This window comes from Delphinapterus leucas, chromosome 19 (assembly GCF_059928025.1).
Source record: "Delphinapterus leucas isolate spDelLeu-1000000601 "Yukka" chromosome 19, BTC_Dleu_Yukka2, whole genome shotgun sequence".
Lineage (NCBI taxonomy): Eukaryota > Metazoa > Chordata > Mammalia > Artiodactyla > Monodontidae > Delphinapterus > Delphinapterus leucas.
Genome location: NC_143147.1, coordinates 42667893 through 42694278, shown reverse-complemented (window position 1 = coordinate 42694278; position 26386 = coordinate 42667893). Strand labels below are relative to the sequence as shown.

Genomic DNA, 26386 nt, shown 5'->3' with positions numbered 1-26386 from the left:
TGTAAATTTGGGTTAGCTGTGTGAACAAATTGTGCGAAAAGTATAGTGGAGAGGAGATGCAGACAGAAGATTTTCATGCAGTTTATTTCAGTGCTTGTCCCCATACACTTTTTATCTCTGAAACTTTTTGGAAATATTTCCTATTTCCTCTTATTTGTATTTTTTTGAAAGTTGTTTCTGACTTATCTCCCTTTCTAGGCTTATTTTTGCATCCCAAGGATCCTTGTTCTCAGACAGCTTTAGTATCTTTTTGGAGTAGTGTAGACTGATCTTGTTCTACATATAGTTTTAGCAACAGTTAGTTAGTTCCTTTTGACTTTTTATTTTTATGTGTAAATTTTCTAAATTTATTTAGTTTTGGATTAAGGAAAGAAAAACACATTTACGTGTAACAGTCGTGAACACATTAAGATAATAAACTGGTAAAAAAGTATTCAGACTAGAAAAGGAAACTACCTAGCACATTGTGTATTTGAATATTTATAAATTTATATATATACTTTAAATTAATTAATTAATTAAGTTATGGCTGCGTTGGGTCTTCGTTGCTGCGCACAGGCTTTCTCTAGTTGCAGCGAGTGGGGGCTACTCTTTGTTGCGGTTCGCGGGCTTCTCATTGCTATGGCTTCTCTTGTTGCAGAACACGGGATCTAGGCACGCGGGCTTCAGTAGTTGTGGCACGCAGGCTCAGTAGTTGTGGCTTGTGGGCTCTAGAGTGCAGGCTCAGTAGTTGTGGCGCACGGGCTTACTTGCTCTGTGGCATGTGGGATCTTCCCGGACCAGGGCTCGAACCCGTGTCCCCTGCATTGGCAGGCGGATTCTTAACCACTGTGCCACCAGGGAGCCCCTATAAATTTATATATTGATTAATGTTTGAAAAATAGTGCAGTTTCAAGTCTCCAGAATGTGAAGTTTTAATTCTACTGACATTTAGTTAGTACTAGTGCAAAGTTCCGTGCATCTACTTTGTATGTAGTGGGAAGAGTAATGACAGTATCATTAAAAACCTCAACCCCATCTTGCAAAGAAAAAAAAAAAGTTGGATTCTTGTTTTCAAGTTAATTTTGTGGGGGATATTTCTTATCTTTCTACCTTCCCATCCCTCCCCCAAAGTACCTGTCTGTTGTGTTGTGAACTGTTTACTTGAAAAAGCAACAAGTGTTTCGCTTGAAATGCATATATGTTTTTGCAGTATCTTTGCTTCACCACCTATTATTACTCTCCAAAAATTTTATAGGGAGAAACAAGTCAGTGCCTAGTCAGAATTGTCCTTGAACGCTTCCTATCTTGCACTTTGTCACCAAAACTGTTTGGTTGTTCTGTTAACAGTCTTTAAAAAAATAGGGATGTATTATTCATTTTCTTTTAATTGTGTGTGTTCTGCTCTCCTTGGCTTCTGTGAACAAGCATTGCTTCCGCCCAGTTTGGTATGTGGGTCAGAAGGCACTGCTTCTCACCAGGGCGCTGCTGTTTCCTCTTCCTACTTGAGTAGATTACAGATTATACTGGAATACGCCTGAGAAAAGGTCAAAAAGGAGGGTGAAAGTCCTGGAACTGCAGCTGGGAAGCTTGTCATTCTCATCTAGGAAAGGGGAAAAAAGAGAAAGAAAGAAAAAGAGAAACAGAGACTCCAGTGTCAACCCCAAACAACCCACATTCAAGAAATTCCAGTTTGCACAGGATACTTTTTATATATTCCAAAAGGACTCTATTTGGTTTTGATTAAATAATTATTGAGTGTTTGGCTGAGAAAGCTTTAATGTTAAATTAGATGGCAAGCAAGTGCTAAGCAGTGTTTTTAGGTTTTCAGAGCCTACATTTCCAGGGATTGTTACAAAACAAGCTACCATTGTACCCTTTTTGACAGAGTCAAGAAGTCGGGAGCTGTTCAACTACAGAGTTAACTTAGTTAAACTCATTGGTATATTTTGGATTTTTATCCCTGTCAATTCCACAGCAGGATACTAAAAGCAGACCGAACATTTTGGTCTTCTGTGGAAAGCAAAAAGCACCAAAAAAGCCCCATATGAACTTGTTACCCGATTTTTATTTTGGAAAGACATGATGTTGGGAGTAGACCATCTACATGAGGTCTTAGAGTAAAGAAGTTGGTTGAAGTAGGATAATAATGGGATATTTGGGAATAGGGTTCTTTCTATATATTTATCTTCTCAGGGGTGCCAGGTTGTCACATCCACATTGCCTCTTAGTGTGCCTCGTTACTCCAGTTTCAAAACGTAAGGGTTCAAAATATTAGCAGACCAAGGACACTGACTGAGAGGTTTATATCCTAGAACAAGAGTGGATCTTGTGGACAGGTGTGTGGAAGGGTGATGAGAACAGAATTTGAAACTATTGTAGGAGTCTCATTTCTATATGTTTCTTTAGTAAACCTTCAGAAAAAATGGAGTGCCTAAAGGAATGAAGTCCGTGTCCATGTTAAGGGTCAAAAAGTGAGAAGATGGGCTTCCCTCGTGTGCAGTGGCTGAGAGTCCGCCTGCCGATGCAGGGGACGCGGGTTCATGCCCCGGTCCGGGGGATCCCTTATGCCACGGAGCGGTTGGGCCCGTGAGCCATGGCCACTGAGCCTGCATGTCCGGAGCCTGTGCTCTGCGGCGGGAGAGGCCACAGCAGTGAGAGGCCCGCGTACCACAAAAAAAAAAAAAAAGTGAGAAGATAATGCAGACCTCCTAAAAGCTGTGCTCTCCCTTAGGACACCATCAACACTGCCTAGTGTCATTTTGCTTTTTTCCACATGAATCTTTGCCATTTTTATGTTTATCCCTGCATCCCTAATGACAACAAAAGACAATGCTTCTTTATCCTCCACACTCTTCATTTGGTCCCCTTGATTCCATTGTAGTTCTTATTTTCTTACACCTCTGTTCCTAGAATCTTCCTCAGACCCTCATTAGCAGTAATTTGTAGCTTGTGCCTCTAGAATCCTATAACAAAAAGTTTTCTCTTTTTCACTGAAGTAATACCGTTTTAAGGTACTTTCTCACCTACAACTCTGATCCCTTGATTGCTTAATGTTATTTTAACTGATCTCATTCATCTTACTTCACAGTATGGTAAGATAGGAAAATTTTTTAAAGGGGAGGGAGGAGGCCTATAATTGCATTTACGTCTTATTTTTCCTCTTCTGGTTTGCATTTAAGAAGAAATGAAGGTGTACACACAGATACACTGGTATTAGCTTTAATATTTAGCATAATCTGAAATGGGCAATAATCTCAGGACCTTGCTGGGTTTTAGAGATTTCTTGTGGCTGGCACTTTGCCGCATTCACATGTTCTCACATCATGCATTCAGAAGCTAAGAATACCAACCTGGCAGCTTCTGCAGGGAGGGTAAAAATAAAACAGAAAGGAGCCTAGCTTTGCAGCCACATTACCTGGGAGTTGTTGCTGATGTCTTTTCCACAAATGTTCAAGTTTGTCAAAGCCCAGTAAATCTTGCAAAGTTTATTTTCCTTGTAGCATCTGTGTTTTATAATGGGTCTTTTAATTTGTTTTTACTTTGTCTGCAGGGATTTCTTTTGTCCGGAGTTTTCAGACTCTGTCTTTTTTTTTTTTTTCCTGTGGAAGTGAGTCCGTTAATGATGACTGGTTTGGGAATATGCCTCTGCAAAGCTGACCTGACAGGCTGTTCCTCCAGCACAGCAACAAAGCCCATTGTTATTTTCTCTCTTTTATCCTCAACTTCATCCATTTTCCCCCTGTGTGTTTATAGTATAGAAAGTCTGGGAAAACATACTTTGGGACAGTGCATACATGATAAGGTGGCATTTTGAAGTTAGAAACATTTTTAGTAAGCAGAGATTACACCACATCAGCCTCACACACAGACAGAGGTGCTGTGCGTTAATGTGGAGATTGAAAGTTTCTTTCCCCAACGTACCTGCAGGTATTCTTCATCCAAAAGGCAGAACGGGGGAGAAAAAAGGACCACATGAGGTTGTTTTCATAATTCCTTTTTCAAAAATGCAAACTTGTACAAGTAAATACAAAAAGTCAGTGGTTAAACCCCGATGTGAACTGTTCTGGCTTCGGGCTTTGTATTGTGACATTAAAAACAATAATAACCGTAAACAAATGAACAACTGAAAACAAAATATCGCTTTAAACATCAAAGGATGTTTTGAAAATTCTGATTTTTAAATGATTTTCTATTCTCAAATAGAATTCCTGCTTTAATTTATTGAGAAAGCATTTTATTGGAACTTGGGATTTTTCCCCCACCCCAAGAGAGCTCTTGTCTATCTTGGGGACTGGTAAACCTCTAAAGGATCAAAGCTCTGGTGGATTTGGTTAAAGACCCAAAAGCCTGAAGGCTTATGGAAGTTTATCTATATAGAGTAAGTCCAAAAAACTGGGATGAGAGTTTTAGAAGAGCTTATTTTCTCATGAGATTTTTGAGACTTCCTCTGTTTGGATGTGCCAGAAATACTGTGAGAATATCCATTCTCATGGCATTTGTCACTTACAGGTCTTTTCCCAGCTGGAATTTGTAAGTATAATGCTGTGTGAAATATTATATGTATTTTAAGGTTTTATGAAGCCCACTACTAAAATTGCAATTAAACAGCCTCCACTGTTTTCACTGTACTCATACAATAAAGAGAAAAGCATAGTAAAGAATGGTTGCTGAAGGTGACATTTAGAATTGATGTAGTGACTGTCCACTGATCTCAGAAATTTTTAATTTTACTGTTACAATCATATATATGCCTAGAAGGTGGAGCAAAGAAAGTGCTGCTCTCCCTGTCTGTCCAAAGGGAAATTGAAGTGTAAAATGGAGGGACAGACTTAATCCACGTCCAAGACTTAGGATACTACGAGTTCCTTCTGCTGAGCCTCATTGTATTAAGAAGCTTCAGGCTTCAAAAATAATCCTGGCCCAGAAATTTAGGTTTGATATATCCATAAGGAAGTGTCTGAAGATCTATTCTTTTTTTTTTTTTTTTTTTTTTTTTTGCGGTACGCGGGCTTCCCACCGCTGTGGCCTCTCCCGTTGCGGAGCACAGGCTCCAGATTCGCAGGCTCAGCGGCCATGGCTCACGGCCCCAGCCGCTCCGCGGCATGTGGGATCTTCCCGGACCAGGGCACGAACCCGTGTCCCCTGCATCGGCAGGCGGACTCCCAACCACTGTGCCACCAGGGAAGCCCTGAAGATCTATTCTTAAAGTTACCAAGTCTAGGCTCCTGGCCGAGTCAACCTAAGACTAAGGAGACTAGTGAAAGCCATGGGTTCCAGCACCTGGCTATCTTCTGAAGGACTTTGGGTGTCCCCTCCAAAATTAATTTTTTTTTCTATAGATCATAGGGCTGTATTTTCCTGTACTTCCTGGATATGAGAAAAAATATATTTCCTCCCTTCATTCAGCATTTACTGAGCCGTCAACAACTAGTAAGATACTACTCCTACTCTGGAGGAGTCTTAACAGTTTTTGTGGAGGGTAAATCTGGGGGTTTGTTAGATTCTAGCTTCATTTTCAAAGAAAATCCATGACACAAGAAAGAGATAGTGAAAATTGTCTTTAAACAAAGACTTTGAACAATTGAAAAGGGAAGAAAGGATCATTATACTATTTTTGTGTATTTGATTGATTCAGTATGAACTTTCATTTTTAAATTTTGTGCTTTTAACATATATTTTTATACATAGATCATTACATGTGAGTTAATGAGATTTCTTGTCTAAGCTACTTCCCTCATTTTGCTAATTCCTGAATTAATTGTTCACACAGCTCTCATCCTTTATTTTCTACTAGAAAAGTGAAGATGAGAAGATCCAAGTTCCTTCCTCTATACTCAAAATTTGCATATCGTCCCTTTAAAACAACAATGAAAAACGTCTCCTTCCTTTTTGTTCCTGAGACATTTTGCAGATATCTTTATTAGCACTTTTTCTCCCATTAAATTCTTTAAAAACCTGTAGTCTTTCTGTCTCATTATGTTATGACCTCTTTAGGAGTCCGTTGGACTTATTTATCCAGGACTAGAACAGACCAATAAGGCTCAAAAAGTGTGAGTTGAAAGAATGAATGTTGAATGAAACCTTTGCCTGGTACAGTATCTCATCTTGTTAACGGCTTCTTTTCAGCTCCAAAGTCCTTAAATTTGTGTTCTGTATCCATTACCGGAATCATTTCCTATCAACGCTCCCTTTACTTATCCCTTTCCATATGATTTGTCACCTCTTTAGTGAAGCTACCCTATTGAAGATTACCAGAGTTACTAGTTTTCTCTCTATGTTTGCCTTTCTGAACCTTGTCATTGTTGACCATTTTATTTATTCTTTAATTAAAGCTATTTTTATAAATTGCTTACCACATAGTAAAATATGTCAGACACTTATGAATTCTTATGAAATATACCCAACTTATTTTACTCTTTCAGATGCACTGGGTTTCACAGGCTACATCATGAACACAGACACCAAGAATAAAAGCTCATAAATACTTGAGTGTTATTTGACAATAAGATAGAAGACTGCGAGGGATAGATGTGATGTACCTTGTATGCTCCCTTTAGGTGGTTTTATCTTGGTGAGCCAGCGAAGGGTTTTAAGTTATGGCTAACTAAACCACAAGCTTTGGAGCTTCTCAGTGAAATCACTTCCTTTTTCTAGACTACGGATCCTATCTGTAAAGTTCAGTGATCTCAAAATCTGTTCTGTTCCCTTGCTGAATAATTTAGGTACCTAAGTTCCTACTCCTCTGCCTCAATTGAAATATTCTTCTAAAACTGAAATATATTATCTTCCCATTGCTTTCCATTATAATTCTCTCCTAGTTAGAGATTTCTTACTATTGCTCACATCTGTGGCATCACTTTACATGCTCTCCTCTTCATGTTATCCTTATCCTCAGAATATTTCTACTCTTCTGCTCTTATCCATATTATACCCATCTTTCAAAGCCTAGGTTATGTCTCATCTGCTCTATGATCTCTTCTCCAAATAATTGATCCCGTGTGTACTTATCTTTAGTGCTAGGCAATTAGCACTTAATTATTCCTGTTACATGCATATTAGACTGTAAGCTTTGTGACAGCGAAGAATGCAGTCCTCACAGTGTGTGATCTTAGGCTAAGGCACTCAACAAATATTTGACTGCTCGTTGTGAAATGTGTGTGTTAAACATAGTCCTTGAATTTCATTAGCTTGTGACATATTTCGTGTTGCGGTCTGATTTCAGATCCAAATTAGATTCAGATCCAAACAATATTCAAAGAAATTAAAGGATACCTACATAAGTGGAAAGACATCCCATGTTCTTGGCTTGGTTGTGGTCTGATTTCAGATCCAAATTAGATTCAGATCCAAACAGTATTCAATGAAATTAAAGGATACCTACATAAGTGGAAAGACATCCAATGTTCTTGGCTTGGAAGAATTAATATTCTTAAGATGTCAGTGCTCCCTATACTGATCAACAGATTCAGTGCAATCCCTGTCAAAATCCCCACTGGCATTTTTGCAGATAATGACAAAATATAGGTGGAAGCAGCAAGTTTTGTTGGATATAATGATCCATCAAAGAAGCATAACAGACCACTGACTGTCTTAGAAAGAAAAGGAATTCAGCATGATTTTTCTGTTTTTTTTCTATCTTAAGTTCCTCTGAAAAACCATTATTTGCAGTGACAGAGATGCTTCACAGTCCTTATTCTTCCTGGAAAAAAGTGAATAAGTGTTACAGGAGTTTTGAAAGTATTGTCTTCAGTGAGTTCTGTATGTGTGTATTTGGGTAAGGGTTTATGTAATGGCTATTTTAGAAGTCATCCCGATATGGCAGAATTTCAAAACAATTTGGAAATGAAAAACAACAAACACACTGATCTAAATTTTTTAATTCCATGTGGCTTGTATCTGAAGAGGACATTGATAATGTCATCTCAACTTCTGTCTTTATATTTCATAACCTTCTCTCTGGGAGATGTGTAACTTATTTGAATTTTGTAGTGGTAGGCTTACAAGGTGGTGACATCAAATAATATAGAAATAGTAAATGTCCAAATGGGTGCTTCTGCTCTACAGTATAGTATGTTCCCTTCTGCTATTCTCCTTTCTTTCTTTTCAGTGACTATATGTGTTTTCTATTTATTTTCAGATAGCAGTACAAATTGACATAACATGTCTGCTTAACAAAATTTAGCTTTAAGTTTGTCATTAGGCCAGGATATCATTAAATGGAAAAAGCAAAAGAGATCATGGATCCTGACTTGCCTCAGATTTCAAGTGTCAGAGTATTGAAGTAATAGACATTATAGGTACTATTTTGAGGACACTGGTTAAAAAACAAAAAAATTTGAAATGCATATTTGTAAGGTTGTGGTAAATAAGTGTAAAATATAAAAGTTAAAAAGTTTTTAGATTAAATTTATTTATTTATTTATTTATTTATGGCTGTGTTGGGTCTTCGTTTCTGTGCGAGGGCTTTCTCCAGTTGCAGCAAGCGGGGGCCACTCTTTATTGCAGTGCATGGGCCTTTCACTATCGTGGCCTCTCTTGTTGTGGGGCACAGGCTCCAGACGCGCAGGCTCAGTAGTTGTGGCTCATGGGCCCAGTTGCTCCGCAGCATGTGGGATCTTCCCAGACCAGGGCTCGAACCCATGTCCCCTGCATTGGCAGGCAGATTCCCAACCACTGCGCCACCAGGGAAGCCCCTAAATTGAATTTTTGAAGCAAAAAATGTACAAAAGAAACAAATTCATAAAGTGGAATTTATGAAAAAATATTTTGCTTGTTAAAAGATCTGTAAGAGAAGAAAAAGACAAGTCGCAGCAGGGTAGAAAATATTTAAGAATCATGTATCTTATAAAAGGTTTATATCCAGAATATATAAAGAACTTTTGAAATATGGGAGTAAGATCCATAAATGATTTCTTACATTTATAGTCGTTTGATTTTCAGCAAGGGTACCAGGACAGTCCATTGGTGTGGGAAAGAATATCTTTTCAACAGATGATGCTGGAACAAGTGGATATTCAACATTCAAAAGAATGAAGTTGAACCCCTACCTCACACCATTTATAAAAATTAATTCAAAATTGGTCAGAGAGGGCTTCCCTGGTGACGCAGTGGTTGAGAGTCCACCTGCTGATGCAGGGGACGCGGGTTTGTGCCCCGGTCCGGGAGGATCTCACATGCCATGGAGCGGCTGGGCCCGTGAGCTGTGGCTGCTGGGCCTGCATGTCCAGAGCCTGTGCTCCACAATGGGGGAGAGGCCACAACAGTGAGAGGCCCACGTACCGCAAAAAAAAATTGGTCAGAGACCTCAATGTTAGAGCTAAAAATATATAAAACTCTTAGAAGAAAACATAGCTCTAAATCTTTGTGTCCTTGGACTGGGAGTGGTTTCTTAGATATGACAACAAAAGAATAAGCAACTAAAGAAAATATAAAGAGTTCATCAAAATTAAAAACTTTTATGTTTCAAAGCATACCATGAAGAAAGTGAAAGATGACACATGGAATGGGAGAAAATATTTATAAATCATGTATTTGATAAGGGACTTATGTTCTGAGAATATAATTAGTTGTTACAACTGAACAATAAAAAGATAACTCAATTTTGGGTAAACATTTTGGATAGACATTTCTCCAAAGAAGGTATACAAATTACCAAAATGCACATGAAAAAGATGTTTAACATCATTAGTCATTAGTAAAATGCAAATCAAAAATACAGTGAGATACCACTTCACACCCACTAGGATAGATAAAATAAAAAAGATAGACCATAACAAATATTGTTGAGGATGTGGAGAATTTGGAGCGTTCATACACTGGTGCAGCCACAGTTTAGCAGTTCCTCAAAAGGTTAAATATAGACCCAACAGTTCCATTCCTAGGTGTATATACCCAAGAAAATTGAAAGCACAAGTCCACATAAAAACCTGTGCACTAATGTTCATAGAATCATTATTCATAGTAGCCTGTTAAAACAACCCAAATATTCATCAACTGGTATAAATGTGGTATATCCATACACTGGAATATTATTCAACCAGTTAAAGGACTGAACTATTGATACTTGGTAACATGGATGAACCTTGAAAACATAATAAGTGAAAGAAACACTCACAAAAGGCTACATTGTATGATTTCATTTATATGTAATATCCAGAATAGGCAAATCTACAGAAACAGAAAAGATTCCTGTATCAAAAGCCGATGGGTGGGGCAAAGGAAGAGTGACTACTAATGGGTATGGGCTTTCTTTTTGGGTGATGAAAATGTTCTGAAATTAGATAGTGATCATAGTATATGATTCTACTCTGTAGAATATATTAAACACCATGGAATTGTACATTTTAAAAGGGTGAATTTTATGGTATAGGAATTACATCTCGGCAAAAATATTAACCCAGTTTTTAAAATTGGCAAAAGCTTTACATAGGTACTTTACCAAAGAAAATATATGGATGACAAATAAGTACATGAACAATAACAACAACAAGCTAAACGTTTTTGACCATTAGAGAAATCCAGATAAAAGCCAGAATAGCTAAAATCAAAGAGTACCAATACCAAATTCTGGTGTGGATGCAGAAGAACTGGAACTGTCATACTTTGCTGGTGGGAGTATGAAGATCAGCTACTTTGTCAAACTGTTTGGCATTTTCTCATAACCTTAAACATACAATTATTATGTCCATGCAAACATTCATTTACCATGATCAGCAACTCCATTCCTAGATTATTTATATGTTTTTTAAAAACTTACATTCATACAAAAACCTGTTCAAAAATGTTTATAGCAGCTTTATTTGTAATAACCAAAAGTTGGAAACAAGTCAAATGTCCTTTCGCCAATGACTGGGTAAACAAACTGAAGTACTTCCATACAATGTGATCATACTCAGGAATAAAAAGGAAAGAATTGATACATGTAGGAAAATGTAGAGTGGATGAATCTCAGATGCTTATTGGCAAGTGAAAGAAGCAAGACAATACTGTACATACTTTGTGATTTCATTTATAGGATGTTCCGGAAAATGCAAAGCCATGGAGAGGGAGAAAAGATAAGTGCATGAGAGGAATTTGGCTTATTGGTGAGAGCAGAGTAATTACTCTCACTGCAGATCGGATTTTATTTCACAGAGCTTGTTTTTCCTGGTTGTTAATGAGCCATAATGCCTATTCTTTTTTTTTTTTTTTTGGTATTAATACCATCATAAAATAAAGGGTTGATTTATGTTTTTTAATTTTATGATGGGGAGTGGTACATTTTGGGAGTAAGGCAATGTTTTTGCCTATTGACTTTTGTCAGTCTCACCCTATGTCTACTGTGGTGCATTCTGTGGATACACATCCTTATGACTCATGTTTCTTCTGCTCTCTGAGCCTTTGCAGGTCGCCATGGCTGGAATATTCTCCCCACTTACTCTCAAGCTTGTTTAGGGAAATGTTCCATGCTTCCTCTAGACTAATTTAGATCTTGCCATTTTATTTTCTTTTACTATCCTATATTTCTTTATAGCACCATAAAATTATAATTAAGTTTTATACCAATTATTTGTATAACCATGTAACATCTATCCAATTCTGTATCCTCCAATCCTCCATCCTCAAACACTACAGTCTCTGTTTATAATCAATGCACATTTGGTATTACCAGAGTCCTTTGTTTTTCTTCCATCCATATAGCCATGATTCTTTTAGAATCCCTTCTGCCTTTAATAACTTTCTTAAAAGATTAGTGGAGTCAGTGCAAATCCTATCAGAGAAGGAAACTTCGCTTGGTGATGCTTTTCTTTTCTTTTTTCTCTTTGTAGGGAAACTCAACAGCCAAGACTCCTACAATAATTTTGCCAACAACAATCCTGGCAACCCCCGGCTTTCTCCTCTCCCCAGCCTGATGGTATTGATGCCTCTTGCACAAATCAAGCAGCCAATGACATTGGGGACCATCACCAAACGAACAGGGTAAGGCCTCAGGCTTGATGCTTTTTTAGTAGCTGTTTTAGAGGATTAAATACACAAAAATAAAACATACTTTTTCTTTGGGTGGTTTTGATTATGTTCTTCATTTACAGCCCACATGAGACTTAATGGCAGCACATTAAATACAAAGTATAGAACATACACAAACACATTCATACATAGCCATGTACACACACATTCACAGAAAAAACAAAGCAGTGACAAGTTGTGAAAACTAGTATTGGCTAATAAAAACCAGATCCATTTACTCAGGCTTGTAGTTGCTGCCTTGTGGCTTTGTCTGAAAGTAGTGCAGTTGCATTTTCTTGCTTTTGTGGACATGATCTGGATTTATAATGACCCCCAAATTTTGACTGACACCAATACTAGGGAGAGAACTTAATATGACAACCATGTTTCTAATACTTTAAAAAAAAATCATCTACATTGAGGTACAATTTACATATAATAATCTATTGTTAGTATCAGGACAATGTGATATTATGGATAGTTTTCAAAATCCAGAGTCCTAGGGTTTAGGCTTTACTCAGATTGGTCCTTAACATCCTCAGAGACTCTTGATGACTCACTTGATATCTTTGTGCTTATTTTAGCTATTTAAAAAATTTTCAAATTCCTACCTGTTAGGAATATAAAATTATCACTTCTTTGGGTTCCTGAAAATAAAGTGCTGTGTCTAAGATATAAGATTATTAGATATTCAATTGTATAACAACTGTGAAACTCCATTATGTTCCCCAAAATATATGTCTGTAGCCAAATTACCTATTTTCATCAATAAGCAATCCTGAGGTTTAGCCTAATTTGAAATGGAACAACTGTCTTAAAATTCTGTATTTGGTAGTCAAGAGAAAACTCCTTCTTGGCTTCAAATAGTCTTCAAGGTCTTTCCAATAAGAGGAATAGACTTAATTATGTGGCTGCTGTATCATTATGTTTTAATATTGTTGTGCTAGGTGGTGAAGTGTTGACAGAAGCTGCTTTTGTAAGAAGAAATACTCATTCTCCAGGATGAGGCCTTTTAGCTCCAGATTTCACCATTACACTGAAATTGACCCTCTACCTAGTGGAGTTGTGTTTGCCTATAAATTCCTGTTTCTGAATGCAGAAATTGAGGTTGTGGTGTATTAAGGGAAAAATACAGCAAACCGAGCTCCCAAATCAGACATCTTATGATACAAATCATTTGCCTGTATTTTTAAAAATTGATATCAGCTTTTTAACTCTTCATTAGTAGTGTAATTTAAATAGAATTTTTACCTCCCTTTCCTCTTATTTCGTTTCTTTATTTTAAAATAAGTTAAATAAGAGTGGCTATGGATAGTAAAGGGGTTATGAACTTATATTTACAGGTGGCTCATTTTTTTCTTTGTGTAATGATACATTTCTGGGATGTAGAATCAAATAAAAATGAGACTAAATCTTGAATCATAATCTTAAAAGTTATTTTTTCACTCACAGAAGTCAGTCAGTACATAAATATACCTTCTTGATCCAACCCAGCATTGTAGAATTCTACAAAGTGTTTGTCAGTCTTTCCTGAATCTAAGAATCTAATCTCAAAATTGTTCCTCTTGATTTTAATTTTACCACTAAGATCCTAAATGAAGTTCTATGCCTGAAATCACGTGATCTTAAGAGTTTAATTCGAAATATTTGTGGGGAGGTTGAAAAGTGAGTTTACTTCTGTATATATTTGAAACTTTCCATAATAAAAAGATAAACTGTATCACACACTCTTTCACTGTCTCTCTTGCTACTCTTTCTCTCTGTCTTTAGTTGGGTAGAAACTATTAATCATCTGGTGTCTTCCTGTGCTACCATACTTTATGAACTTAGATAACTTCTCTGTTTCCTTTTCTTGTTAAAAACTTGGTCACAGGGCTTCCCTGGTGGCGCAGTGGTTGAGAGTCTGCCTGCCGATGCAGGGGACGCGGGTTCGTGCCCCGGTCTGGGAGGATCCCACATGCCGCGGAGTGGCTGGGCCAGTGAGCCATGGCTGCAGAGCCTGCGCGTCCGGAGCCTGTGCTCCGCAGCAGGAGAGGCAAAAAAAAAAAAAAAAAAACTTGGTCACAATTCCTAGATTTTCAGAGCACGTGTATTATGTTCCCTTATATTCTAGACAGTTTAATAATTATTTATTAATGAATTAAGTGATAGGAATTTGAATTGTGTGCTTTGAAATTAATATTAGTTCAAGATACATGTATCTTATTAGTTACTGGGCTTTTTTTTTTTAACATCTTTATTAGAGTATAATTGCTTTACAATGGTGTGTTAGTTTCAGCTTTATAACAAAGTGAATCAGCTATACATATACATGTATCCCCATATCTCCTCCCTCTTTACTGGGCTTTTAATCTCAGATCTCAAACCATTTTATTTTTTCCAAATTTTTGAATTCTTTTTGGCATGTCCCCTATCTTGGAGTGTTCAGAAGGAATAATTACTGCTTGTCCCACAGTGAGTCCTTGGCTTTTAAATTTTAAACATTTTGATAGAGATTCATTCAAACTTACCAAAAAAAGTTACAAGACCAGTAAAAGGAATTCCTGTATACCCACATTTCCCAAATGTTAGCAGTTTAACATATTTGCCTTATCATTTATCTTTTCTCACTCGGCACACACATACACACATGCACACACACATCCACCAAAAGCTCATTTTATTAGTATTTTTTTCTTCTACATGGTTGTTTTCTGTAATGAATTCTCTACTATGGCAGAGCTTTAGTGCTCCATAAATTACCCCACCCACTCTTCTTTTTTTCCCACCCCTCCTACTATTCTTTTTTCCCCTTCCTATTAACAAAGATTACAGTGACCAAAAACACCTTGATGATAGTATTCATAACTTATGCTTGCCTATGGCTAGGTTACAAGACTTAATACCCTTAAGCCATTTTCTGAAGGGTTTTTGATTATATTTAGAAATTGCTATTGTGACTTTACTTATAATTCTTATAGTACTACTGTAAGTCACCCAAACATTTGGTCATAGAATTTTTAGAATATAGTTTGTGGTTTTATTATCTTAACATTTAGCATTTTCATTGAAATACATGTATTTTGCCTAACCAAAAGTAATATTTTGGGGGCGAGAGTAAGATATATTCCCTAAATTTCCATTTTTGACATATGCTGAGATTTGAAGCACATCCCAGACATTTTTATATCATTAGATTTCTCCCATTAGGTAGTAAGGTTATATTTATGTCATTTTTATTAAGAAAAAAAATTTTTTTTTACTGTGACCAGTTCGCAAGCTGCCCTTAGCTCACTTGCGTTATTTCCATCAAATTTTATATATTCACTGAGAATTTTGCTTGCCACATTAAGGTCACTAGAGTGAGGAGCAAACAGGCTTTTAATTTTCCAGGTCATTGTGGAAATCCTGATTTACTCTGCGCTTCAGTGAAATGCCTTTCCTAACATTTTAAAGATAAAATTAACAGAAGTATTTGACATGAATTATGTAGAAAGAGAACACAGAGCTGACTCATTTATAGACATGTAAGTTCAAATATACCTGATAATATATCTAGTAAAATATATATTATTTGTTCCATGTCCTAGATATTTGGCATAATGGCATGAAATAAACATTAAAAATCATATTTCTAGCATAGAGATTTCCAAGGATTGCTTAGGATCCTATATTTAAATAACCAAATTTAGATGGAAGCCTTAACTCAGACCTTCAGGGGATAGACGTGTACTTACCGTGTTTCATGTCTGCCCTCTTATTTTTGGAAATATAGATCCCTGAAAGCCTGTGCAGTGTCAGGGACCATCTGTCTTATTCGAAGACATTTGCAAGGCCAGTAGAACTACAAATGGCAAAAGACAGATGTATTTGCACCTTCACATTCTGTACCTTGAAGCAGCACTGGGAGGAAATAAGGCCTGTTTTGGCAACAGCTGTTGCTTAACCCGATTGTAGTACACACTGGTGAAGGCAAAAGACGTGCTAAGAATCTTTTGGTTTAACAGTCACTCATTCAAACAAAACCCATTTCTTCCAGTCTGAGACTGGAGGATTGGAAGGACCTCCATCATGTTTTTATCATGTGTGAATAAGTGTAGTTTTCAGCTACTAAAAGTGAAACTGGGTGCTAAGGGATTGCTCATTGTTTTGGAGTATAAAGTTTTTGTAGTAGGGATTTACTAAGCAATAGTCCATAGATGTTTGGTTGCATTTATTTTTAATGCTTCCTATGTAAAAACTTACTAAATAGATAATTTTTCATCAATATGCTTAATTTTTTGTACATCAAGTCTAAAATTATTAACATATACACATCATTTTGTGGGCACAAGCAGGGAACAGTACATTTCAAAAAGTGGTCAGGGGACTTCCCTGGTGGTGCAGTGGTTAAGAATCCGCCTGCCAATGCAGGGGACATGGGTTCGAGAGCCAACACAGCCATACATACATACATAAATATAAATAAATAATTAATTAATTAATAAAAAGAACAGCATATGTGGAATTGTGCAAAAAAAGAGTAGTCAGAGTAATTTCATGGGAATAAAAATATAGAAATTGGGAATGAAGTTACTTCCTTGCCCTTAACTAGCTGAGGTTTTTGGTGAAGTAAACCTGGTATGACTTCTTGTCTTTCATAGGTTTCCTTTTTCTTAAATTGAGCAGCTTTTTGCTCCTTCTTCCCTCCCCCCCATTTTTGTATTTATTCATTTCTGTGTGAGCAATTCGAGCTAGGTATTAGGAACTTTTGGCCTGATCCTGTAGAAGTATATAATGTAGTAAAAGAATACTGACTTAGGAGTCTGAAGCTCTGGTTTCACATCTTGGTTGTCCTAGGTAAATTTCTTCATCTGAAAAATGAAAGTTTGTATGTATGGATTATTATCTGTCATACTTACAGTGTATGAATTCCCACCAGGTGTTTGATCCTGTTACCTACTTTCTAAGCCTCATTCATTGCTGTGCCCTAGGCCAGTGCTTCGCAAGAGCTCCATTTAGAAGACATAGATGATTATTCTTATTTAGAAATGGAAGCATTTAATAGCATTTATTTGATTATCTGTAATTGAAATTTGTAGACTAAATCTGCCGTCAGAGCTTGCTAAGTGAATAAATGACATTGGCATATAGTCCTTGAGGAAGGTCTATTCCTCCTAATTCAGTTAGGTCTGCCTTGGCTTATTTAGACGCTTTGACCTGAGCCCCAAATGTTATAGGTGAAGTTCTAAGAGTTAAATGGGTAAGATTTGGAGAAAGATTCCCCAGATACAGTAGCAAATGGTAATTCTCCACCTCCCAGCCCTGTCTTATCTATGTGTTATTTCTTGATAGCTAAGCTGTGTATGTTTGGTTCCAGATATAAAGTAATTGATAATGTATTTTCATTAGGGTGGATATGTCTACATGTGCAATATACATATATAGTTTGAGTTTTCAGTTTTTGTACTAAATCAGTAGAATCCTTAAACCACTCCATAGTTTGTTCCCTTTTACCATAAATCTGTGGATTTGGGGGGGATGGGAGTGGTGAGGGGATTAAGTCTCCTATATACTGTATTACAAGTCAGTAAGCATTACTTTCTATAGAAATTTGACAATCTGTGTGTACTATTCTAGTCTCTCTTCTGCCACATCTGGCAGAATTTGAACATTAGTGTTTTTCTAATGAAAATCTTGACCTTGTAATTTAAATTTGCATGTTGAACGTACCTCAGATTAGACAATTTATCTGTATATTTCAGCTTGAATTTGCCTTCAGATCAATAATTTGAGAGCCAATAATGCCATAGGTCTCTGTAGTAGTGAGTGGTTAAAATTAAATTAATGAAAAATTTAAAGTAATACTTGAAAATGATGTGAGGACTGATCTGCTTGCATGCACGTAGGAAATGTGTGTCCATCAAAGATGCTGCTTAACAGGGGGCATAGAGAGTGTAGCAGAGCCATTAGGGTTCCTGGAATATTTTGTTAGAGTATACGGCTTTACTTTACAATTTACACATAATGTTGTATAGCCCTTTCTCTGTTCAGTATGTTTAATATTTATATGGGCTCTTTCTGATGTCTGTTAAGTGATAGTGCTTGAATTCTCATAGGACATGATCAATTGGAAAATAGGACTTTCAGAGATTTTTTTAGTTTCTATAACTCTGAAGATGATGAAATCTAATCATTATTAATGCCTTTCAGCACTAGAGTCAAGTTATAAAAGATTTTACCATGTTCAAATCAAATCTAGATTTACTTTTTCCTTACATATAAAAAAAAAAAGTCTTCACATTTGTCTTGTTTTCAGCTAATAAGACCAAAGCTTTTGTGGTACTGTGTGGCCTTTGAAAAAAATGAATCAGAGTTTAATGAGTTACATAGCATTAATGATTTGATATAAAGCACAATTCCTGTCTTCTGACAGTCTCCAGAAGAAACCGTTTGAGAGCCAAAGGCAAAGTCACTCTATGCTGGACTAGCATTTCTGTATTTTTAGTCTCTTGGCCAGCCCTGATGTTTTTCAATCAGAATTCAGCTTAAAAAGGACATAATCATGACTTAAGTGGATAGGTTTTATATGGATTGTTCAACCTGCTGAAACTTAATAGTGTGTGGAAAACACACAAATTCTTAATACCTGAATATGATAATTTGAGTTGCATTTGTTAATTCAGACCATTTAAATTCCCTATACACTCTTACTCACACGCTCTCTTCCTCCTTCGAGTCACGCCCTTTAAAACTACAGCTGCGGGATTTTGGAGAGGAGCGGAAAGTCATAGGTGAAGACAGCTGGATCATGGACTTGGCCTTTGTGACTTTATATTTTCATTCTTTCCCTACTGAGGAAAGATGAAGCGGGCACATTTCAAAAGAACAGCTGACACCACCCATGCAAAGTCAGTAGTTACGTCAGTCGCTCTAATTCGTTGGAGTTTGTGGCTTTTCTTTTACATGTATGTGGCAGAGGTCCAGTTTGTCGGAACGAGTAAGAAGTGGGTGAGTACAGATTGGGACCGTGCCAAATGTACGTGCTGAAGCGGGTCCTTACCCTGTTTCCCCAACCCCTGTTTTCTCCTTGAGCTGCGTCAGCCCGTAGATCCTTATTTGGCTAAAGAAGGATGGCTTGTAACTCACACAACCGAGTTATGTTGTGAACAGTGAGGACTGTGTTGTCTTTAAACTTGACCACACTGCTGTTTAGTGCAGGCCTGTTTGCTACAGTGTCTGGAGGGTTAACAGTGCATTTTGAGATTGTGGGGTTGTGGAAATCTTGTTGGTAACATGCTGCTACTGTCCGGGAAGGAAAATCTACGATATTTGAAAAAAAAAAAAAAAAAAAAAAACACCAAAAACTTGTGTTGGCTAATATGTTTCTTTTTTATATATAAGGAAATTTAAACTTGGAAAAAGGTATTTACTAGCTCTGTAGGTGGGAACATCAGCTGGTCTTTCGAAATGTAGAAACTTAATTTTGTTTCATTTTTGTTTGATTTTGGGGGTCAATCAGAAGCCTTTTAAGTCATAAAGGATTAAGATAAAACTTTCAAATTCTTTACAGTGAATCAGTTGTATTCTGATATTTGGAATGAGGTGGGAGACTGTCTAGCTTCTATGCAATATATGCTAAAGAGCGACTCATGCCCAGATGTTCCAGACAAGTGCTTCTGTCAGAATCGTTTGAACTATTTGATTAATTCAGGTGTCTGCCTAAGGAAGAAAATGAAAGGGAGTTGGGTAGTATGTGCCAACAATAACTTCTTCATTTTGGTGGTTTTTTGTGGGCATACGGAAATGTGTTGAACTTTCCATTTTCTGATCCTTTTTTTATGGCGTCACGGTGCTGTTGAGACATTGGAGTCTTCACGTGGTCACACTTATTTAAAATGGTGTTTCTCAAAGTTCCGGGTGAGCTCCAGTAACATTTTGTTTCTGATGTAATTAGTGAATCATGAAATCAAGACAAGGGGATCATGGCTAACTTTTTTTTCATTAATGAAATAGAATATAATAGAATGTAATTTCGCTACTGGTTCTGCAAACTAACAGCCTTGGCATTATCTAGGAGCTTGTTAGAAATATAGAATCCAAGGCCCCACTCAGACCTATCTACCCTGTCATTATATGCAACAATCTTCACTGTAACTAAATCCCAACATTAATGTTTACAAAACGTTGAAATAGAGAATAATAAAGTTGATTACACACCAAAAAAACCCACATTCATTAAATTGTTTCAATTTGTGTGTGTTCATGTACATACCAGCTTACACGTTAATACATTTGTCTCTTAGTATCCAAAGGGGGTTGGTTCCCACCCTGTGCCAAAATCGTGGATGCTCAAGTTCCTTATATGAAATGGCCTAGTATTTGCATATAACCTACACACATCTACCCATATATTTTAAATCATTTCTAAATTATAAATAGTTGCTGGTGCACAGCAAGTTTTGTGTTTTGGAACTTTCTTTTTTTTTTTGATCTATATTTGTTTGTGGATGTGGGCCCTATGGATATGGAGGGCCAACTGTATATTTCTGTGGGTCATAGTCAAAAACTTTTTGAAATACATTGTTTTAGATGTGGATGATGACATCTGAATGATGACATTTCTCTGATTGTGGTCTTATCATTAACTGTGGGAGAGATTTCCTTGCTTTGTATTGACATCATCTCTAAAGTTTTCTTTTCCAATATTTCTGTCTTCCAACTCACTCTTTCTTCTAATAGTATCTTGCTTTTCTGTTCCCTTTTTCATATCTTCTGTTCTTTAGTCCTCAGAATTGTACTCAGTTTTGTGAATATGCTCAGTTCACTGGGAGATTGGTGCTAATAAGCATGATTTTTCTTTTTTAATGTTCCTAGCACCAAAGTTGAAGAAGAAAATTACCAAGTTATGCAGTGCTCTTTCCTTCTCAGTTTATTATGTCTTCCTTCCAAATGTCAGATGCAACAGCGATATTTTGTTCTGTGTGCAAATATGCATAGCATGTCTTAAATGCTGTGAACAGAATATTAAGAAGTATGTGTAACATTGAAGTCTGCCTTTGTATCCCCAGCTGTATTTAAAGCAAGCAGTTGTGGCTTTAGTTTCCTGTATTCCAACCTAGCTCAGTGTAGGCCAGATAGAGGAAGCTAACCTCTTCTATCATTATTAAGAGTAATGCTAATTTCCTGGAATGTGACCCTAAAATGGAAGTAAATCATACCACAGACTTGGTTTTAGTGTTAGTTCCTTTGACCAGCAATATGCAGTTCAACTTACTGTAATTAAGCAGCTTAGAAAATATGTACTTTCTTTCTGTGGCTCTGAGACTACAACTGGTGAACAGCAAACAATGCTTATCAAATTTTTATTGAGTCCCCTTTCGCTAGTTTTAAACATTTCGTGTCACACAACCACACATCTATCGCTACTGGTCCCACTCTTTTCTCCATCCAATTATTCCATTTAACTTGTACTTTGTTTTAAAGGGCCTCTGAAGTGGATTTTATTTTATTTTACCTTAGGAACCCTACAGGGGTGCTCCAGAAAAGGGGGAGAAATAGAGCATTTTGAAATCTCTAACCCTATGAAAATTAAGGGCCTTGTTACTGCACATCATTCTATTTATTGGTTATATCAGACTTGTTAGTATCTATGGCAGGATTGCAAACGATTACTAATTTTTTAATTTATTTTATCCATACTCTTTAACAGTATAATAAACATGTATTTGTTAATGTTACATGAGTTTTCCTCTAATTTTTTGTGCATTTTCCCCCCTTTTCCATGAAGGCCTTATCTGTTTGGAGCGGGGTGTTTTTCCATAAAAGCTCCATGGTGAGTCCCAGTTCAGTCCAGCATGCCTAATTCATTTGCTGTACTCTCAGAAAGTAACTCTGTTTTGTACTTTGTTTTCAGTTGCATGGCCTGATCACAGATAGATGCACCGAATTACTGAGTAATTTGTAGATGGGACGTGAATGTTGGTGTTTAAGCTTTAAAAGATTAGTTTTCTTGGCTTCACTTCATTTCTTGAAAAGTCACATAAAAAATCATAGATTAATATTTAAAAAAATAGAAATTAGAAGAATTCTCATAATAATGCTAGTATATATCAAAGACAAAGGCTAACACCCAAGTTTAAAGCTTTGAGTATTTTAGTGATAGAAATTCCCTACATGACATGCTGAACATTTGCAGACAAGATTTATTTTGAAATGTAAATATATTTAAGGTATACTAAAAATACCCTATAAATTTTACTGCATTTTATTTGGTGCCAAAGGAACAAGAGTCAGTTCTGTTTTGAATAGTTTAGGTAGTTATGGAGCTACATGAGGAAATTTGTATTTCATATAAAACCTCCTAAGTAACTTATTATTTCGAGTTATTAGCACCTCCCCACCATAACTTATTTAGTAAACTCTTATGGAAGACTGCATAAAATACAGCTTTTGTCAGTCTTAGACATGGTGATCATAGAAAAGAACAGTATGTTTAATACTTTTATGTAAAGGTATGAAATAGAATATATTTAGAACCTGGTATAATATGTTTAGCACAATATTTAAGAGTCAGGGGACTTCCCTGGTGGTCCAGTGGTTAAGGCTTCACCTTCCAGTGCAGGGGGTGCAGGTTCGATCCCTGGTCGGGAAGCTAAGATCCCACATGCCTCATGGCCAAAATACCAAAACATAAAACAGAATATTGTAACAAATTCAATAAAGACTTTAAAAATGGTCCACATCAAAAAAAACTTAAAAAAAAAAAAAAGAGGGTTCCAGAATCAGACTGCCTAGGTCTTAAATCCCAACTTACTTACTGCCTATATGATCTCGGGCAATTTTCTAAAACCTCTTTATCTTAGTTTCCTTATCTCCATTAAATGGAGTTACCAAGTAGCACCTACCTCATAGGTTTATTATGAGGAGTTAATGAACCAACAATATAAATTGCTTAGAACAGTGCCTGGCACATAATAAGAGCTCAGTAAATGCTTGCTGCTACTGCTATGATTTCTTTTCTGCTTTAAGGGGAAAATTCCATTTTTGAAAAGTAGTTTCTTTAAGTTAGATCATGGTTTTGTTTTTCGTTTTTGTTTTTGTCTGTTTTGCTTTTAAGAGTGAGTGAGTCCAAAAAGAAGTTTTGGTTAATGTAAGTTATATCAATTTTATAAATTTAGTCAGAATACATGTATGTGCAGTTCTCATAACTGCTCCTGGGACTTGCTCATACTGTCCCATTATACTAGGAGAAAACCTTCCAATCATTTTTCTCTTGGACAAAAAGAAACTTAAAAATTTGACACAAGCTAATTTCAGTGTTCATATTGCCACAGGAACATCTGAAAATGTCATTGTCGTATTAGAATAGGGTGATAAATCATCATAAAAATTTCCTCTTTGAAATGCAGCATCAAAATTAGGATATAGATTGTGAAACTATTGTAAACAAAATCAGGGTATACAGGAATAAAAATTCCCTGAAAGTCAACCTTCATTCTTTGTGTTAACCGGATTTCTTCCAAAACAAATAAAATACATGGATCTTACTCAGGAGCTTGTAGTGAACAGTTGATTTTTAAATGCCAGATTCAACATATGCCAACATTTCTTTGTAGACGCAATTTAGAATTAAATTCCATCTTCGGATAAATTTCTCATTCTAAGTACAAAGAAAAAAGTTTTAGTATGTTAATAAAGATTGAAGTTTTAGCGTAGAAGTAAAGATAGAATGACAAACATTGTATTTGAAATAAGAAAAGCCCATGCCTTCAACAGCTTATGTGCTCCTCAAATTTAAGCAAAAGTACTTGTCAACCAGAAATGATTTGAGGTTGAAACAAGATTAAAAGAGCCAGATTAAAGAAAGGGATATATGAAATATAGTAGACTTTTAAATCATTGCTTGTCTTTTAGAAGACTGCTTTGTGGTTTGTTTGATGCCATCGTTAGCTCACAAGAAACTCGTTTTTAGTCACTTATACTAGCCTAAAAGAGCCTCCTTTAAAATACGTTCCTTTACTGGTGGTGCATGTTTTTCCCATTAAGATCTTAATGAAACCTCAAATTAAGGCAGCAAAATGAATATAAATTTGACAACTTCTTCCATGTTGTTTATAAGAGCTTCTTTGTTTTAAGAGTTTTTACTATTTTTTCATGCTATTTATCATTCAACCTGAGAATGTTTTTATTTACTGTTTGAAATAAAACATTATGCTAAATAAAGTTATTTATTTCATCAGGGTTATAGGACTTCCAGTATAGGATAATATTTGTATTTTGGAAGAATATGAACATTTTATAGTTCCTCTTAAAATGTTATGTAAATTTCATACAAATTTTTTTTATAAATTTTCATTTGAAACATTTATATTTAGCTAAGATTTTGCTTTTGTTTGATCACAGTTTCTACTAATTCTTCATTCTTTGATAAACTGTTTTAATTATGCAAATTCAGGCAGTTTCAGATGAGTCAGTTTCTAATAATATCTTTTCCTTTGACAACCAAATAAGCTTGTTGGAAAGTTAACTATGCAGACCATCTTCGACACTTTAGCCATTTTCTACATTCTGGAGATTATGTATTCTCTAGGATTTATGAATTTAAATAATGGCATAAAATGATGTAAGAATCACACACATGATACAGTTTTTAATGCAGAAATTTTAAGAGAAATAGCCATTGTGAAATTTTAAAAGTGAATTTTGCTTTCAATATTACAAATAAGTAACAAGTTTTTATCGAGCTCCTAGTCGACATGTAGTATCATGTTTAAACTATTGCTATTTTTGATTTTCTTAGCAAAAGAAAAAATATATGCACAACAGTGTAGACAAGAGGTAGTCCAGTAGTCCATTTGACTATATCTTTGTAGTGTATAAGGTTAATTTTAAAGAAGAGTTAAAACTTACATGTCAAATTATGTTTAAAGTTTTAATTAACACCGAGTCTTCAATCTGCTTATAAATAGCTAATTTAAATTAATCTTGTTATTCTGAGAATATTGAAAAAAATAATATAATATAATTTCCTTTTTAGAAGCAAAGACTTATGTGGAGAGGAGAATCTTACCTGGCAGGTTTACAGAAATCTCATATCTTTAAGAATAATTTGTGATAGAATAATTTTAGATATATTATCAATATCTTTTTTAAAAATAAATACTTTCATTTTCCCTCTTAGTTTTTATTTTAGAATACACAGTTGAGAATGAGAGAAAACTGCTGAATTCCTTTTGAAAGCCCAGTCATAGTGAGGAGCATAAAGAAAAGTTTTTCTTCCTTAACACAAAGACGTAATACCACTTGTAATTCTTACATCAATATTGTGTCTAAGATTTAAACTGAAATATTGACTGTACCCTTATGTTTTAGAGAAGGAAAGAAAACGGTGCTTCTATCTCAGTTTAGCTCTTTTCCATGCTTGTGTCCTAAACAAGGCACTGGACCTCATCGTTGCTTTTCATGCCATCCACAGATTCACCACTTGTATCCTATTTTATAGAACATAGTAAAATTATCCAGATAGACATAATTTTTCTATAATTTTAAAGCCGATATCGTTAGAGTTTTGCTTTTTTTTTTTTTTTTTTTTTCTGTTCGCAGTAGAGTGTGGAGGAAAAAAAAACAGGCAAGAGAAATTCAATATGTTTCTCTGACTGAATTATATAATACAGAAAAAGCCGATGGGTAACTTCAATAGTCTTCGTAAATATTTTTAAAGATGTCATCATGTTAATGTCCGTAGAACATCTGATGGCATTAAAAATGATTCTCATTCTATGGTTAGATGGTTAGGTCTCCCAGAAGAAATGACAAAATGTTAAACTCCTGAGTTTTAATTCAGCACCTTATTTGTTGTTGTTTTTTTCATCGTACATTAATTTTACTTTTGATTATGTTGTCTCTTGTATCAAGTTTAGTAAATGTGATGTTTTCTGATGTGGCGAAGGTTGAATTCATTCCATAGTTCTTTATGTTTTGCTCACAAGTTAAGGCAAATTTTTCTTTTAATTTTTGAACATGGGGTTATTTATGGCTCAGGAGGGTAAAGAGCAGGAGTTCTCAGTGGAAAGGAGTCCACCAGCACTATCAGTATGTTTTGTACTCATTTATAACCACAACACAGTTGAATTTCTGGACCCCCATATACATTGAAAATTTTTATTTTTTATATCAATTATTAATTTAATAAATTAATAAACACCCAGAGGTATTCGTTTATACTTGCAAATGTCTTGTAATAGGATTTATTGTCTCTTTCAGAGGATAAAGGGAGATATTGAGAGGAAGAAAGAAAAAAAGGCTAGTACTGGAATGCTTTCCTAAAATGGTTGGGTCACCAGTCTATAAGTGAGCATGATTTGCAAGGCTAGCACTTTTCTCTTTTGTTCCTTTCACGTATGTATCATTTTTCAATGTTTTATCTTTCTGCCGACAAAAGGTGATTTTGCAATAGAAA

General features: G+C 35.8%; 1 protein-coding gene across 11 annotated transcripts in view; it reads left to right on the top strand.

The window, feature by feature from the left end:
* Positions 1-26386, top strand: part of BCAS3 (BCAS3 microtubule associated cell migration factor) — a 576417-nt gene that overhangs the window by 226954 nt on the left and 323077 nt on the right. For all 11 annotated transcript variants that reach the window (XM_022552784.3, XM_089900965.1, XM_089900966.1 and 8 more), the window contains one exon: positions 11790-11940. In XM_022552784.3, coding sequence (XP_022408492.1) covers positions 11790-11940 — 151 coding nt within the window. The remainder of the gene's footprint in view (positions 1-11789; positions 11941-26386) is intronic.